Below are 18,668 nucleotides of genomic sequence, written 5' to 3'. Positions count from 1 at the left end.
TTTATGTACCCTTGGGTTAAGTTGAGCAGATTTTATGTAAGAGTTTTACATTTGTAAAAATTAAAGAGGGTGGATGTGGGTGGATTTTTTTGTCAGGACCACAAGTCAGCTCTGTCCCGCCAGGGACCACAAGTCAGCTCTGTCCCGCCAGCTGAAAGCTGACAGTTGTTTTGTTTGTTTCTGGGTTTTTTGTTTGTTTGTTTGTTTTGAAAAAATGTTTTTCTCATTTTTTTTCTCTCTCCTCTAAACCTACCTGAACCTAGTGTTTTGGTGCTTCAACAGTTACATCACTACCCAGGTTTCTTCCCTTAGTTATGTAATATTTGACTTTTTCTATGAAATTCTTCATTTCATTGATTTCAAACTTCATGGCCTGGCGTGTTCTAGTATATTCGTGTTTCTCATCTCTGCTGAGTATTTTCTCTCATTCCTATTATCAATGTGGCCCCTTTTGTGGCTGTCTTGATCTGTTTTGGTGATTTATCATATTTTGTTAATTTTTTCAAATAAAACTTTGTATTAATCTTCTCAGATATATTTTTTATGAAGTTATTGGTTTTGTCCTTTTCTGCTTCCTGCTTCCATCACTTTCACTCTGTTGATTATTTTCTGCTAAGTTCACTTGAGAGGAAATCTGACCCAGTTTCACGTGGAAGACCTCCCATCACAGTTATAAAATGTTCTCTGTGACTCTTTCTTTTTTTGATTCATGAGTTATTAACAGTGTCATTTTTAAATCCCAAATCAGTGACAGTTTTTAATAGTCATTTTGTGAAGGGTTTCTAACTTAAACAAACAAGAAAAAAACAATAACATTGTAGTTAAGAATGTTACTATTATTCCCATGAAATTGATTCTGTAGTGGGGCTGAGGGGACTGACTTCTAAATATAGACATTGGATTAAACTTAATGCATGCCAGTCTTTTCTATCCTTCCCATCCTGCCATTCTCTAAAGGAGTTGTTGATAAATCTCTTGCAGTATTGTCCTTTTGTCTGTGTGTTTCTCATGATTAACTCTTCTTGTGGGTATACCGGTTGCCTGTTCCCCTCAGAACATGGATTTCCTTCTTTGACTTCTAAGCAAACTAGGAATCTAGTTTCTCAAAAACCCAGGTCTTGGAGCATTATTTTCATATTACTTAGTTATCCTCAATACTATGGGCTATTTTAGGAAAGGAAAACTATCATAAAATCATAGTGTGTATGCTTGAAGGAACCTTTGGGATTTTCTAGTCCAACCAGTATTGACCCATCTATCCCTCCATCCATCCATCAAAACTCCACCAGAACAATTTAGTGTCTAGGTATGCTCTACCACCTTTATGTCATCTCATTAGAAATGAGTCATAAGGAAATGGTCCAGACCCAGGCCTGGTAGTGCAAACCTGTAACCCTAGCTCCTAGCACAGTCAGTGCAGGAAGATGGCAAGTTCAGCGCCTCCCGAGACAACGGAGTTCAAGGCCCGGGCAACTTAGAGCCTGTTTGAAAATTTAAAACTAGAAAAGGGGGCTAGGGAAACGGTAGCAGGGTGAGCATGTGTGAGGGGCTAGTGAAACAGCAGTAGACTCAGTAGCAGGGTGAGCATGTGAGGCCCAGGTTCGGTCCTTCACTGCTGGAGGAGGGATATTCTTCTGTGTGACATCCGTCTTGGCTTCACTTGCTTAGCGACAGCTTCCGGTGTCTCTGCTAAGTGGCACACATTTCAACTTTCCCGCCAGTTTTTACTGACAGTCTCAACTCTCTTCGACATGATTGCTCTTTTGTGAACAAGTTCTGGATTCTATATAGTCAAGGCATCATGTGTATATAGAGGCAGGTTGTGTGTGTGTGTGTATATGCATACTTCTGTATGTTGTAAGAAATGTTTTATTGGGTGAATTATTGAGACAAGCTCTCAGGAAAATACTCTGTTCTGAGGCTGAAACCAGCCCCTTGCATTGTAGGACTTAGGGAATTGCGTTATGACTCAGGATAAGCAAGTGAGGTTGGAGGCTGCGCTTCTTGCCTATTGTTCTTCAGTGTGGACAACAGGGTTCATGGGGTCCGAGCTGAAGAGAACCAACATCCTGCTCAAGGGAGGAAAAAAGCACCCAGCAGCAAGTTTCCTGTTCTAAAATGCAATCGAACTGCATTTAGAATCCTGCTGGCTGGCTCTCTGTGTTTCTCACAGAGAAGACAGAGCTGATGCTGGCCTTTGTTTGCCAACATGAGGTAAGTGTTACGTTTGGAAGTAGCAATTCCACAGTTTACACACCAAGAGAGAGTTTCAGAGACCAGCTCTGTATGGGACCGACCCTGCTGGCTTACAAGTGGTCACACTACTCCACCCTTATGCTCATCTCCAGCTGTTAAGAAGGCAAGCCCAGATTGGGGTCCAGAACTCTTGAGATGTCTGAAGAGTCCCCTCTTCAGGCAAACAGCAGATACAATCAGTGTCTTCATATAGCTAGGCAGTGTGTCTGAGCAGGAGCAGAAGGGCTGTACTGTTCCTTGGACAGGTCAGTCTCTTGCTTGGTGCCTAGAATTGCATTATCATTGCAGTTTAAAGAATAAGAGTTCCGACTTGCTAAGAACGGCACATGCGGCTTCTAGTTTGGCGGGGTTCACTAGCTCACTGGAGGCTCCACGTGGGCACAATGTTGACCAGCAAAACCTCTGTTTGGTCAAGTGTGGCTACTGTGTTAAGTAACTTCACCCACCTTGTTCATATCAGAAACACCCACTTTTTCATTGTTTCTGGAACCCCAATGTCGTGAAGCTGGAGTTAATGCTGTATCTCACTAACTACAGCTGTTATGCAGCTGTGTTACACAACTGACTCAAATTGAAATTACTTTCAGCGGATACCCCAACATCGTTCTCACCCTTGCTGCTGTCAAACCACACGTCCCCGTCCTGTACTTGGCAACTTCTTGTTGTTGTTCAAGTCCTCATGTATTGTCTTATTACACCCCATTGTAACACATTACTCCAGCCTATCAATGTTGTCACTTAGGACATTCCCTGTCTCTCTAAAAGTCTGTTGGTCTGAATGCTTTCCCAAGCTAGTTTTCCATGTCTTCAACTAAGAGATTGACAAAGTTATTGAAGAGCTGAGGGCCCCATTTCAAGCCCTAAATGCCACATTATAGGTGGAGGGACTCCTTCAGCTTTCTTAAGTCTTGTGACTCACTTCTTTCCCCACCCAGGCCATGTGTCACACATCAAGTGTGTCATGAGAGGCCGTTCCTAATGCTGAAGTTCATGAAGATCCATATTTAAGATCCCTGACAAAACAGAAACTGACCCGGGCAGTGGTGGCACACACCTTTAATCTCAGCACTTGGGAGGCAGATGCAGGCGGAGCTCTGTGAGTTCGAGGCCAGCCTGGTCACAGAGTGAGTTCCATGAAAGGCTCCATAGCCACACAGAAAACCCTGTCTTGAAAACAAAACAAAGCAAAACAAAACCAGAAACTGCATGAAGGATAAGACTAAATGCTAAGACACTAAAGCAAGGTTTCCCAGACATAGCTTTTCATCAGTATGTCATACCTTGAGACTTTTTCCATAAGATTTTTTTCCTTATAAAATCAATTATTACTGAGATTTAGAGTGCAGAAATAGGACTGAATTTTGCACAAAATTATTTTTAACATTTTTTGAGTTTCCCTTGCTAATGATAAATTATCAAAATCAGAGTGTATCAACTAGAATATTAGAAATCCACCAAGTACCCCTGTCCATGTCCATCCCACCAACTGCCAGTCTGTCTTTCCATTATACTCACACTCTCCCTTCCTAAATCAAGACTGACTTGAACTACCAAAGCTTCTTTCTAGTTGTGTCCCTGTCCCCGTGCTGTCCACGCTTGACCCATCCTGACCCGTCCTGACCCATCCTGACCCATCCTGCAGGGGCCTGTGGAGCTCAAATCCAGGCCCTTCACTTTTCCTGGTTATCTGCTCAGAGCAGCAGTGGCCTGTTCTTCAAACCCTACGCCACCTAGTGGACTCGTCACTTCTCCCTGTCTTCCAAGTCCCCTGACGCCTGTGGCCGGGAGTGTCCCCGCCTACTTGTAGATAGAGAGTTCTTGTCCCTTAGCAGTAAACCAAGTGTTCCTCCTGGAAGCAGCCTTGTCTTGTCTCTTCACTGGGAGACATTTCTTCCTTCTTTAAACTCCTCTTACAGCTTCCAAGTGACTGTGTTTTATGTGTATTATTTTATGTTTCTTTTATCAAGAGCTGCTCTGCGGCAGGATGACTGTTCATTCATCTTTTTGGCTCACCAGTAGTAGACAGGATGGATGCATGGATGGATGAGGAGATGATAGGATGTTAGTCATGGGAGGGTGGATAGAGAGACAGGAGTGACCCAAGACAGGATAAATAACTTGCTAATGTCACAAATTTCCACTAACCAAATTAATAATAAAATTGGTCCTCAGTTTTGTTTTAAACATTTGACTAACACCACTCCCGAGTTTCTTCCATGGTTTTGCTTTGGTGTTTTTAGATTTTTTTTGTGGTTGATAGATTTTTTTTTTTAGATATTTTAGATATTTTTGTTGTTCTTGTCCACCACATAAAACTTATCACTCCTTGGTTTTGCACACTTATGAACATACATTTGGGCAGAAGGTACTGTGGGCTTTCATATTACACTATTCAACTTTCGGAAACAATTTGAAGAGTGTCTTTGTCATTTCTTAACGATTGTGCCCCACAATTTAACACATGTCTAAATGTTGGAAATACTTATCTTTTCAACACCAAAAATCAAAATTTTCTTTAAAGAGTAATTCCTTCTAGTTGGGCCATATCTACAGTTTTTTGTTGGTTTGTAGTTTGGTGGTCGTTATTTTAAACCGATGGACCCAGAAATCTGATGTTTAAAGTAGAGATTAGGCCCCAGGATGAAATGATCACCCCACCTGAGAGAGTGGTTCTGGGACTCTGACTACAGAATGATTTATGCATGATACTGTCCCTGGGGCCCATTTGTCTCATTTGAATCTGAAAGGGAGCCACATCCTTCCTGTTGCTACACAAAGATGCTGAAAGAATTCACTGAAAACACCAGGCAGATTAATAAGTTTTCACACATCCTGTGCCCTGGCCCTGGGCCGCCCAGATAGTGAAATAGTGGAGAGCGAGGTAGAAGAAAAAGTAAAGGAATGAAACTCCATGGCACTATTAGGAAGCCAACAGAACTGTTCTCTTTAATCTGCTTCTCTCTGTGTTTTGTCAAATGTGGTTCTGCAGATAATGGCAGCTAGAAAGAAATGTAGGGTTGTTTTTTCTATTTCACATAGAACTGTGGTCGTGCACAATAAACCTACAGACACTCGCTGTAAGTCATGAGTTGGTCAGTTGTCTGTCACCGTGTAAATGAAGGTGGTGGTTTATCCCTGTTTGAACCTCTTTTTGCTTTCAGAAATAAGTTCCCCAGCAGTTACCGAAAACATGTGTTGCTATTTGTTTCAGCAGTTCAGTCAAAATTGCCAAATTATTAACTTCACAGTTAATACTAACATAAATTGTCACCTGGTGTGACACATAGGTGAACTACACGAAAAGAAAGACGCGAGAGAAGAAAACGGAACAGCCTGCTTCCCTCACATTTTTCTTCTTAGCAGCTATTTCTCTTGGTATTTTCAGTGCAGGCCAAGCTGAGCAGTGTCCAGTGTGCTGCCCCAGCTGCAGGGAGCCTTAGGAAGAGCATGGGACCCAGTAGATAAGGCAAAGGCTTCGTCACCAAGGAAATGGGGGTTAGCACGTGAGCACACTTCTGCCTGGTCAGAAGGTAATGTGTCAGATGCACTAGATACACCAGAAGGTTCTACAGAAATGGAGATATGGGTTATATTTCTTCCATGGGACAGTGTTTGGAGTTTGTAGAGATCTTCATGACAATCGAGGGATTTCTTTCCATCTTGTGGCTCATTTATTATGACATTGTCTTGATTCCACATTTGTTTCCACATGAGATTCAGGTATGTGTTTTTGTAGACTACTTATAGGGCATGGATGCTATTTATCTGGTGTTCTGCTAGAACCTTTACCCTAATTAGTATTTAAGTTATCTAAATTTAATTTTTTTAACCTTTTCCAGAAAAAAGATAAAGGGTCTGGTAACAGTGTTTAAAAAAACAAAGACTCATGATCATCTATGTAGTTTACCCCAAAGCTGTGGGATGACTTCCCACAGATAGGAAATGCTTTTGAAGATGAAGAGAAGCGGGAAAGAGCCCAAGCTAAAGACAACTGCTTTACCCCCTCCTGCGGAGAGTAGCTGGCCCTTGTCTTTCAGCAGTATTCTGTATGGTCACTAAAGAACTCTTAAGCTCCTCTATGCTCCTGTAATATTGCCATCTGAGACTCTGGTCCTAGAGCAAACAGTATCTCCCTTGCTCTACCCTGTCTGTACCATAAACATGGTCATTATTGTCATTTGTAGCTGTTACTCCAGGAAGCCTCAAAGGCATGTCACCCAGAGAGAGAAGCTGACAACATTTGGTGCTACAAAGCCCGAGTGAATAGGAGATGTGTATGTGTGGGATGTTTAATTCATGTTCACCTCGGAGTTATTATCTTTTAGGAATTGCCAGAGACTAAAAATACCATCTCTCGAAGAACTTCTCAACCATATTTGGATCAGCTGTTGTAAAGGTTCAAGTCTGGAAATGGCAAGTGGCTTAGCTAAGGCCACCATCAGGTCAGGGCAGAGCAGCGGGTGGCTTGGCCTGATCCACAGTCTTGTGTCCCCCACCCAGGGAACACACTTCATTGCAAAGGGTTCTCTAGCTAATGGTATCAAACCTGCAGCCTAGGCTGATGTCTCCTGTTGTGGAGTCTCTATACCAATTGCTCTCCTGGGGACGGGGTGCAAACTCAAATGGCGCGATTCATGGTTTTTCTCATTGCTGTGACAGAATACCCAAAGAAGCAGCTTAGGGAAGGAAGGGTTTCTGGCTCACAGTTTGCAGGCGCAGTCCGTCATGGCGGGGGAAGCACGGTGGCAGGAGTGTGAAGCAGCTGCTAAGATTACACTTAGCAAACAGACTGATGAATGCGGATGCGCAGCTCGCTTGCTTCTCTCTTCTCTCCACGGGGAGGATGACACCCACCCACACTCAGGGTGGGTCTCCCCTCTTCCTTTAAACCTTCCTTTCTGGAGACACCTTCACTGACACATGGAAAGGTGTTTTCAGTGTAACTATAAATCCAGTCAAACTGACAGTGAAGATTAACCTTTGTCACAGCAAGGGGGCTAGTTTTAAATTCCCCTGTGGCCACATTAGAAAAGAGAAAGAAACAGATGGCAGTGATGTTGATAGGGTTTTATTCAAGTCTACACATTTAAAACATCATTTCTATAAATAACCACATTTTAAATTTTATTGATACAAAATTATTTTGTATTGCTTTTTCATATTAAGCTTTTAGGGTCTGCTTATGTGCCTCACACTTACATCCCAGCTCAAGTTGTACCATCCAGATGTGGTTCATGCTCACTTGCCATATGAGACAGTATGAGTCTGTGCAGCAGATCAAGCCCAAGCCAAACACCCAGACAGGCCCTTATCCGTTAAAACATAAATGCCTCTAAGTACTAGTTCATGCTTCTTTGAATTTTTATTCTTAATATGCCACAGTTGTCTCCTGAAAGCCGGGACAGGAAAGCCAAATGTGACTGCTATAAAATGAGAGTGCCTCCTGGAAACACAGCCCTTGCTCAGATGGGTTACTATCTGATATATGAGTCCATGAAATAACTCCATGAAATTCTGCATTTAAAGTCAGACGTTTCCTCAGCAGCTGCAGCTGCTTCCTGTGGGTAGTGTTCAGATGGCTTTCATTTACAAGATTCCTTACACTGAGACTGCTATCAGAATGATTATACATTCCAGAGACTGTATCCCAAGTCAGTCTAATTAGCAATCTTCTAAGAAATAATTGTTCAGCTTTAACGGGAGCTCTCCACAGTGGCATCTCTCACTTTGACCTAATTACAGAATGTAATGTTCAAATGTATAAGGAGGAAGATCAAAGAGGGAAGTCATTGTGCGTTCTGTTTGTTCATGCGCGGTCTTCCCATCTCCTGGCCTCCTCCTTGATCTTGCTGAGGAAAGGCAATGTGGAGAATAGTAATGAAAACTGAAGCTCAGCCTGTTTATTTTGCTCATCTTTGAAACTGGGATTATTATAATAGTGCTACTTCAGAGACTTATGAGAATGGGACTTAAAAGCACAGTGTCTGGCCCATAATTGATGCTCAACAAATATTAAATTGCTTCAGAACAATAGAGAGCTAACAAGTGCATGTAGTCTGAGAAGCGAAAGGACGCCTGCCAGGTGTTCCTCTAGGACATTATCCACATGGTTCTTGGAATCAAACTGGGCTCAGCTCAGCACTGTGTGTGTGTGTGTGTGTGTGTGTGTGTGTGTGTGTGTGTGTGTGTGTGTGTGTGTGTGTGTGTCTTCAGCATGGCGCAGTGAAATGCCATCATTCCTGAGGGTGGTGGGCATGTTGGAGTTAATGTGACTGCTCATTTTACAGGACAAGCTGTGGGCACAGTCAGAGGGTCGAGCTGACCCAAATAAAACATTCCAAGTCGTCAGAACACATTCATATCGAGCTTTCCTGGTGAATCCTGGCAGTGGTGCAGGAGACAGTGAGCTTCAGGGTGTCTCTGGGGATCATGTGTACCGATTCTTTTAAACGAAGTAAAGAAAGTATCTTTAAGTTAAGACTTCGCTATCAGCTGCTGCCTCCCCTCTGACGTTGCCTGTTGGCCATGCTCTTCCAGGAACCTTTCTTGGTTAGAGCTCCTGGGCTTTCTTGAGACTTACATGTATTATCTCTTGGTTGAACATACATGAAATTATCAAGTGGTTATGGCATGAGTGTGGTTCTCTTAAAGGAAACCTCCATGTTCTTTAGTACTTTTTTAATCATTTCCGGTCTCGGCTGGACCGAGACCCACATTGTCACTTAGATAAGAAAGATCGACAGTATGGAAGGAATCTCAAACCGTGAGAAAGCCTTTGTGGGCAGTTGGAAATTTTTATTTTATGTATATGAGTGTTCTGCCTGCATGTATGTCTGCACCATGTGCAGGCCCGGTGCCTCTGGAAGTCAGAAGAGGGTATAAGATGCCCTGGAACTGGAGTTACAAAGGGTTATGATCTACCATGTGGGTGCTGGGAACTGAACTTGGCTCTTCTGGAAGAGCAACAAGTGCTCTAAACCACTAAGCCATCTTCCAAGCTTCACATTTTAATTTTTTAAAATGGATTTTGGTTATCTAAATTATTTGTCTGATCGCAGTTACACGCATCCTCAGTAAGTTGGCTTCTTTCTTTTAAGGACCATTTTCCCTCTGATCTGTGAACCCAGAGCACTAAGTCAAAGGGGATGGTCACTCCTGTTTGTCCTGATTTGTCCGTGGCCGTTCAAGGGTTCAGAAGATGATGTTTAGTGTGGAAAACAGCCGATGGCGTCTTCGGAACTCACATATATGGTTGCCTTTTTCCTTTTGCTGTGCTGTGAGTTAGTGGTTACATCCCTGATTTAGAGTGGGGGCGACTATTAAAAACCTGCCGAACAATGGTGGGTTCATAGTATAGAATAGCCCTCAGCAACAAGTTACTATAATGAATAAAGCGATGAAAACTACCCCAGTACTCAGGAATAACAGACTATGTCAGGAATGTGCTGAGTAAAGTCAATAGACACAAAGAACACACACTGTGTGGTTACATTTAGATGAAAATCTGACCAGAAAAAAAACGAATCTGGAGTGCAATGGGATTGGCTACTAAGTAATCTTTCTAGAGTGACTACAGTGCTCTGTCCTGATGGAGGGCTGCTACACAGTACATCCTGTCCATGTCTGTAGCCACCTGAACTGCAAACCGACATCTGTATGATGCTGTATTTAATTGTACTTGAACTTGGAAGAGGACAAGGGGGAAGAGAAGAAGGAAAACACTGAAGCTAGCCGAGGAGGAGGAGGAGGAGGAGGAGGAGGAGGAATGGAGACCGCAGAGGGGGAAGCTGGAACTAACTCATGAAAGGAAGCCAGAAATCCACATGCCTGTTCACCTCCCCAGATTAGTGGAAATTCTCTTCGTTTATGAGATACTTCAAGACAGCCAGGGTCCCTCCTATGTGAGAAATAGTGTTTCCTGTTGACAGGAGGCTTTCCGAGAATTGTGTGAGAAGTTGATGCCTCGTGAGTAGCGTGAGAGAAACCACTCTCTGGGACTGGGACAATGTATATTGGCTTCCCAAATGGTTTATTAATAGTTTTCACAAGTTCTGTACGTGTGCACGTAAGCGTGCCACAGTGTCCGGTGGCGTGAGACATACCTTGCAGGAGTCGGTTCTCTACTTTCCAACACTTAGGTCCCAGGGATGGAACTGAAGTGACTAGGCATGGCAGCAGGTCCCTTAAACTTGGGACACGTGTTCATTTGGAGTACAGAAGAGAACACTCTCAAGCCAGGACTTGTCAGGAAGTATTTGGAAATACAGATACTTACCTTTCATTCTAAATCTCTCCCTTGCCTTCTCCTCAGACGCTCTCTGCCTACAGTTTCAATCTTTTAAAAATACAGATCCACTGTGTGGCCTGCTCACTCTTTCACATTAGGCCCTGCCCTTTACCAAATAACCCTACTGTTCTTGGGAATGGCCTTGAATTTGTTCCCAGGAAGCATGTCACTCACCCCCCTCTTCACCAGTCCTTTCTACAGACCCACCCTGGATGCTGTATTAATCTGTTCTACATCCTCATAACAAAACACCTGAGGGCCCGCTTGAATGAGAAGTGGTCTGTTTAGTTCACAGTTGCCGAACTTGGCAGTTCAAATGGCAGAGCATAGACTTGAAAGGTGGCAGCCCCTGACTATGTGACAGGAGCAGAGTGATGACTACTTCTCCAGCCTGGAGCAGAAAGGACTGGATGAGGCAACTCTGGCTTTTACAGTAACTCTCTGGAGAAAGCCACCCAAAAAAAATCCCAGTAGGTTTATCTCCGAAGGGCATATTTTTAGTAAGAAGGATCTCCCACTAGGCCCACATCCAAAAGATTCTGCCACCTTCCAGGACCACCAAGCTGTGGACCAAACTTACAATGGCAGTGGACCCTTGGGAGGATTCTCAGCCACACCCAATCTATAGAGCTTGACTAAGCGTACCTAAGCTCCCTGAACACCACTGTCTACGTGATGAGCAGAGAAGTTTGTGGTGGTATTGTGTTCCCCAAATTATTGTGCACCCTAATAAACTTGTCTGGGGTCAGAGACAGAACAGCCACAATATTAAACATGAGGATAGGCAGTGGTAGCACATGCCTTTAATCCTAGCATTCCAGAGGCAGAGATCCATCTGTTCAAGGATACAGCCAAGCATGGTGAATCACGCCTTTAATCCCAGGGAGTGATGGTAGAAAGCAGAAAGGTATATAAGGCGTGAAGGCCAGAAACTAGAAGCATTTGGCTGGTTAAGCATTTGGCTGGTTAAGCTTTCAGGCTTCTAGCAGCACAGTTCAGCTGAGAGCCATTCGTATATGAGGACACAGAGGCTTCCAGTCTGAGGAAACAAGATCAGCTGAGAAGTTGGCCAGGTGAGGTTAGCTGTGGCTTGTTCTGTCTCTCTGATCTTCCAGTGTTCACCTCAATAACTGGCTTCAGGTTTGATTTAATTAATAAGACCTTTTAAGATTTCTGCTACAGAAGTTTCTGTCTGTCTGTGTGGACACTGTCTCTTACACTAACCCACTTCAATAATGGGGACACACTTCACATCTTTGTACCCTGCACAGGATTTGGATACACAGTGTTGTCTCATGAGCAGTGGGTGAATGGGCCCATCCATCCATTCATTTCATCAGTCAGCGCTGGAGCAGTAGCCTTCCAGGCAGGAAGGACCAGGATGAGGTAGCAGAGCTGACTTTCTGGGATTCTTTTATGGGATTCCAGTCCTGCTCTCCTTGCTTTATTTTCCCAAATAGTGACAGCACCCTGGCGATACTCTCCCTGGCCTGTGCTTTCCACCCTGCTGTCTAGTGAGGAAACCCTACCCAGTTCTAAGGAAAACAGAAACAGTCCCCTAACACTGAAAGTGGGGCGGGGAGGGCTGTATTACAGCCCTTGCTGAAGAGAAGTTAACTTCCTGCGTTTTCAAAACACCTCTCATATGCCAGTTTGTGTCATTTGTCCCTGTCAAAATGAGAAGACTGTGGAGAGGTAAAAGCAGGGTGGTTTGCCAGCTTCCACATCAGGTTAGCAGTAGGCCCAGGACCGGCCAGGAGCCCCTGTGTTCCCACCAGCCTGGGAAAGGGATGCAAAGAGCGAGTTCCCCGGAAAGATCAAATAGTTGCTGAAAAAGCGCTTCCGAACTCCAAGGAAAACAGATCTTTCCAGCTGAGTGCCTTCCCTGAGGCCTGAAGAGTGTCATCTGCCAAGTAACTATTCTGTTGTTTTCTGCATAAACCACCCCAGGCCAAGGGCCCTGGAATCTGTAAGCAGGAGAGTGGCCGTCCACTGCAGAAATGTATTTGAACTTAGGAAATAAGTAACTGTTCACATAGTGCTTAGAGAATGTCTTTTCGTAAATTCCCCCAAGGATGCAGGCGTGGGCACTAATGCAGATTGAGAGCTTTGTCCCCAAAACTGAGGCTGGTAGGACAAGACAGATATTTCTGCTGGGTCAGTCGAAAATGTTAGAGCACATGATTAACAGTAGGATGCTGGGCTGCCAAAGCTGTGTTTTCAGCTGCAACAGCACCGTGCCTTTGGGGAGGACAAGAGGGCTCTTCTCCAGCACCTCAGGAGCAGAGGACTTGGTCCTGCTTCATGGTAAACAGTCCAGCCTGGAGTCCACATTAGACAGCCAGTGCAGAGCTGACTGGAGAGGTGTGTTTAATTTCTGACATCTCATGGGCACCCATTTCTCTATAATAAATAGAACAGCACACATCGTCCTGGGAGAGAGCATCCCAAGCAGTAAGGGACTGGATTTTGCCTGCCACATGGACTCACTATGCTGTGACGAGGAGATCACAGGCAGCAAACCTCAGACATATTTACAGTTGTGTGTCTGCAAACCCGCCATTAGAGTCTCATCTTCAGAGCTTTCAGGGGCCCATCTGAGGGGTCCTCTCCATTTCCCACTCACTCTGCCCCATTCCTCCTTTCCATTTACCTTCCTTCTCGGGTTCCCTCTGCTGTCTTTCTGGGCAAGCTGTCACAGTTAGAAAATGTACTTCCTGGAAAGGAGACACAAAGGCCCTTTGCTGAGGGCACAGGAAACTGAGCACGTGAGCTGTGAGTTATCTCGTATGAGGCCTTGTTCCTCTGATGGTATAGCCAGAATTACTCAGACAATATTCCCTTTAAACCTGTTCATGCAGCTGTTTCAGAAATCTACAATAACACAAGTCACTAAGGGAAGAAATGCAGGGAGACTGATACAGAAAACCACACTATTGTTTTGTTATTCCTCAAATAACCCACTAATATTTAACCTTGGTCTCAATTTTGAATTCCAGTCAAAAGTATAATGTTAGAGAGTATCGGCATGTCTCTTTATGATCTCAGGATTTTGTCAGACTTGGGGTCATGTGGTGTAGGACAAATTGTAACACATTGATTGTGTGGTTATTTGTAGGTATGGAGACTTTGTCTCCTTCATTTCTTTAGTGAGTAGTCACTGGTTTCTAGTTTACTTTTGCCTAAGATAGAAAATGATACATTCCTATCGTGTGTGTGTGTGTGTGTGTGTGTGTGTGTGTGTGTGTGTGTGTTGCGTGCACGCATGCGCGTGTGTCCAAACACAAGAGTTCATGCTTGTGTGCACAGGTGTGTAGGTACAGATGTATGTGTCTGCACGTGGATGTGGTAGCCAGAGGTAGACTCGGGTCCTTCCTCTGTGGCTACCCCTTGGTTTTTGAGACAGGTATGGGTGGAACTCATTAAGTGCTAGAATGACCAGCTGTTCAGTGAGCTCAGGGATCCTCTGTCCTCTGCTTCTTCAGCTCTGGACTCTCAGACAGGACACGACCGTGTTTGGCTTTTCTGTGGGTGCTGGGGATCTGAGCTCAGTCCTCAGTGCAGTAGGTCCATTACCAGCTGAGCCATTCCCCAGCACTACATTCTCATTTTGTCAATTCAAGTTTTCTCCAAGAGTGTGGGTAGTCATGCTCGGTACCAGAGCCTGCTGAGGTCTCCCCCACAGGTTTTGTGTGAATTCTTTCGGTGCCACAGGCTGAGATCTGTGATAAGGTCTGCCTCCCACCACTTGCCTCACAGAAGACTCGCTGTAATAAACCAGGTATCGCCTCAGATCATCTTCATGCTGGGATGCGAGTTATTGGGGGAAAAATATTTTTTATTCTCACATTGCCAAAGTACCATCCACACTCCTATAACCCAGTCTTCCCTCTGCCTCTCCAGCAACTGAGATTTACAGGCCTTTGCCAACACACCAGCTTGTATGACATTGTCTGAGGTTTCTATTGCTGTGAAGCAACACCATGACCACAGCAACTCTTATAAAGGAAAACATTTCATTGGGACTAGATTACAGTTCAGAGGTTTAGTCCGTGTCCTCATGCTGGGAAACAGGGTGGCATGCAGGCAGACCTGGTGCTGGAGAGGCACCTTAGAGCTCTGGATCTGGATCAAAGAAATCAGAAAGGAACAGTGGCACACTGGCCAGGCTTGAGCTTCTGAGACATCAATCGCCTCTCCCTAGTGACACACCTCCTCCAACAAGGCCACACCTCCTCCAACAAGGCCACACCTCCTCCAACAAGGCCACACCTCCTCCAACAAGGCCACACCTCCTCCAACAAGGCCACACCTCCTCCAACAAGGCCACACCTCCTCCAACAAGGCCACACCTCCTCCAACAAGGCCACACCTCCTAATGGTGCCCCTCCTTTGAGCCTATGGGGGCCATTTTTATCCCAAGGACTACAGATATCATATTAAAATTTTTGGGGAATGTTTGTTTCTCCATTGGGGCATTGATTCTACACTCTGAATGCCACTAGTGACAGATTTCAATATGAAAGTTGGAGAATAAGCATGGACTTCAGGGTCATGTAGCTCTGGCTTTAAACTAATTCCTTTATCTCCTCTGAGTTCCCTAATCTCCCTGGGTATAGACTGTTCTGTTGGTTGTATTGTTGTTTTGTAGTAGAAAGGATTAAACTGATATAAAACGTAGATCATCCAAGTGCAATGTCTGGAGTAATGTAGGCCTTTCTGTCCCCTTTCCTTCCTGCAGGAGAGACTTCTAGGAGAGGACAGAACAGGGTTTCCTGTGAATCCTTTGACTGGAGCTGTTGTTTAAATCATCACCCTTTCTACAGTAAGAGCCAGAAATGTTGAAGGAAGCCTTGAGGGGCAGTGTCACACAGTCCAGTGGGTACAAAGTGTAGCCTCAGCTATAGCAACTGCGTCCCTCGGTACCTTTGTCAGAATGTGGCCTTCAGGCCCTTCCTCAACCTAGTACTGAACCAGAAGTTTGAACAGGGCCCAAGCAGCGTGTTTTCACAGGTCGTCCAGGCAATTGGCACTCTAGCGTGAAGTCTGAGAACCGCTAGTGTAGGGGAAATCTCACTGGATCCTCGCTTGTTCAGCTACAGAAGCCAGCAGGCTCTTCTTTTCTTTTTCTTTTCTCTTGTTTTCTTTTCTTCTTTCCTTTCCTTTTCCGCTCTCCTGTGCTGAACCTCAAACACACACACACACACACACACACACACACACACACACACACACACACACACACCACGCAAGAGGAAGGACATGAAACCAAACAGCTTCTAAGATCTTGTGTATTGATTCTGTCTAGTCTTAAGCCAACTGTGATAACATTTTCTTAGCATGAGTACACTCTAAAAAATAAATGAAGGAAAACCTTAATTTGTGTTACCTCAAAAGAAAGCATTGATGGGAACTGGAGAGATGGCTCGGTGGTTAAGAGCATTGCTCCTCTTGCAGAGGACCCAAGTTGAATTCTCAGCACCCATATCAGACAGCTTATAACCACATATCATTTCCACTCCAGGGGCTCTGACGCCCTCTCCTGGATGCTGAGGGCACCTGCACACATACATATACATAAAAATAAATCTTTTAAGTATTGTTGCAGAAAATGAATATATAACAACAGAAGAAACTTGGAAATATCCAGAATTTAAGTATCTCTAATACTGGACCCTTGCTGCACCCCTTGCTTTGTGTGTGTATGTGGAGGGGCATGCACTCACATTTGTGTCTGTTCCTGACTATCATTCATTCATTTTGTGTGTGTGTGTGTGTGTGTGTGTGTGTGTGTGTGTGTGTGTGTGTGTGTGTTTTACTGGGAATCAAGCCTGGGGCCTGTCACACATGCTCGGCAGGTGTTCTGTCACTGAGCTGTATTTCCAGCCCTCTGATAGAGCTACATTGGCTGGCCAGTGAGCCCCAAGGGGTCTTATGTGTTCACTTTCCTGGAGCTGGGTGGGAGTACAGGCATGCGCGTCTTGCCTGGTTTACTCTCCCTTCTCTGTGAAGGTATATCCACTTATTAGTCTGTATACAGGTAATGTCACACTAATGAGATTACAGCATCCATCCACTGAGTGCTCTATGCTAGAAATCGAGTGCTGAAGGCACACAGTCAGGCTCGCATTGACATAGACTGAGTTCAAGGAGTGTGTGTTTAAAGAACAGAAAGGCACACACAGTGTCTGGAGAGGAGGGGGAGGCAGGAGACACAGGTGGGGGCCAGAGCAGAATTGCTGGAACACTGTAATGTCTCTAATACAGGAGGGAACACTTTAGGGCTGGGAGGAAGTTTGAAACTGTTTCCTGACTGTTGGTAGAGGATGGGTTAGAGGGCGAGGAGGAGAATGTCTCCGCAGCGACACTGCTGTTTTGTAATGTGTGTATTTATTTCCCTTCCCCATACCATGAACGTCCTACCACTCCGTCACAGCGTCATTTAATAGCTGCATAGGAATCTGATATGTGTTGTTAATCTCCTGTGGGTGAGTGCCCAGATCATGTCCCATTTTTCATGATCATGGATCGCTCTGAAGTGAGTGTTGTTGGCCTTTTATACACATTTTTGTTCATAGGATAATGTCTAACTGGGGAGACCTGGGCCAAGAATAGCATGCATTTGGAGACTTTTTCCTGACTCTAGTCGTTCATTTCATCTGTAATTGTTTTACTGGCCGTTTTCCAATATCTTAACACCTTTAGCTGATGACTTTCCCCAGGCTGAGCCTGAGTGTGCCAAGCAAGGCCCTCTCTGGAGATCCAAGAAGTAATTGTTTATTTTGTTTCTCTTATTCCTAGTACCTTGGTTGTTAGTTTCATATTATCATCATATATGTCCATTATCCTCTTCATTCTCAAGTAAGTGTTGAACACAGATATACAACAGATAATAGGTCCGAAATACATGTTTGTCACTAACACGTATGTTTGGGGGCTGTTGTCCTGCATGCCTTCCTCTTCACTGGCCTCATGATGGCCATGCCATGGGTCTTCTCTGGTCTAGCTCCCTTGTTCTGAGTAGGATATCCGTGTGGCCCTCTGAACAGTGAAGCTTGAGTGTGTCACTAGCCTAATCCTTTTGCCCCAACAGTGACCACCACCGCTACCCTGCCACTATTCAGATTTTTCAATTCTCAGATAAACTTGAGGACTGAAAGTTATATATAGTTGGAGCTGTTTTAACAAACAAAAGAAATTAGCCAGACTCAAAATGAGTGCCCAAATGGGTCTTCAGTTCTCAATTTTGGTTCCATTCTCCAAATTAGCCTCATCTAGTTCTTGGTTTCCACCCAGAAGCCAACAGTCTTTTAGATGTTGTTCAGCACATAATTGAGGAAAAAACAGAAGCTATATCTTGGGAGCCATATCTCGCAGGCACAGAGCTTGTATCATCATAACACACGCACCTTGAATACATCGGTCCTCGTGCCTTTGCTAGGTGGTGGCCGGGCAGCCCGTCATACCACACAACCAGGGTCACCATTGCAGATTCTCCGTTGACTTATAAATGAACGGAGCTGTTCCTCTGTCCCTTTCCCTTTTCATCAGTAATTCTAGAGCCTCTCTACAGCGAACAAGTGCCTGGCGCGTAGTTCAGTAGGTTGATGGTTAGCAAGACCTTGTATTGCAGAAGAAGCCACAGTCCAAACTCTGAACGCAGAAAGTTGCAGAGCCACACTCCTCTGGGTAGTCCAGTGTAATCTGGCTCCCTCCAGTCCCTCCGTCTCAGCACAGGTGAAGACAGCGGAGGTGGCCGTCTTTGGATGTCTGAGACAGTGGCCTGTCCGCAGCATCAAGAGACTGATAGGGTTCCGCAGCACAGCTGCTCTGTGGGGTCATCGAGCAAAGACAGAAAGGTCAGGGTAGAGATGGACAGCCCGGCCTTGCTGGGAACAGCACTTGGGGAGAGGAAAGGCTGAGGGCCCTTCGAGGACCACAGAAGCCATCCCTGAGGAATTCAAAGGTGGCTGCTGCAACCCCACACAGTTCTGATCCTCCTTGAGTTCCTGACTGACCATCACCCCAGGCCCAACCTGCCAGAGTTCTCAGAGTGCTGTTGTTGGTGGCTTTAAGAAGAGTGGGGACAGATACAACCCTCCATCCTTCCATCCATTTGCCTTTC

General features: G+C 44.8%; 1 protein-coding gene across 7 annotated transcripts in view; it reads left to right on the top strand.

The window, feature by feature from the left end:
- The window catches only part of Fyn (FYN proto-oncogene, Src family tyrosine kinase), a 197,006-nt gene that overhangs the window by 107,264 nt on the left and 71,074 nt on the right, over positions 1-18,668 (top strand). For 3 of the 7 annotated variants that reach the window (XM_059272531.1, XM_059272529.1, XM_059272528.1), the window contains exon 4: positions 15,285-15,368. The exons of the other annotated variants lie outside the window; for them this stretch is intronic. Coding sequence is in view for 2 of the 3 variants with exons in the window: in XM_059272529.1 (XP_059128512.1) it covers positions 15,285-15,368 (84 nt within the window). In the remaining variant the exon portion in view is untranslated. The remainder of the gene's footprint in view (positions 1-15,284; positions 15,369-18,668) is intronic. 7 annotated transcript variants of the gene reach the window in all.

This window comes from Peromyscus eremicus, chromosome 8b (assembly GCF_949786415.1).
Source record: "Peromyscus eremicus chromosome 8b, PerEre_H2_v1, whole genome shotgun sequence".
Lineage (NCBI taxonomy): Eukaryota > Metazoa > Chordata > Mammalia > Rodentia > Cricetidae > Peromyscus > Peromyscus eremicus.
Note: the sequence above shows the minus strand (reverse complement) of the source record. Positions and strands in the feature narration are given on the sequence as shown.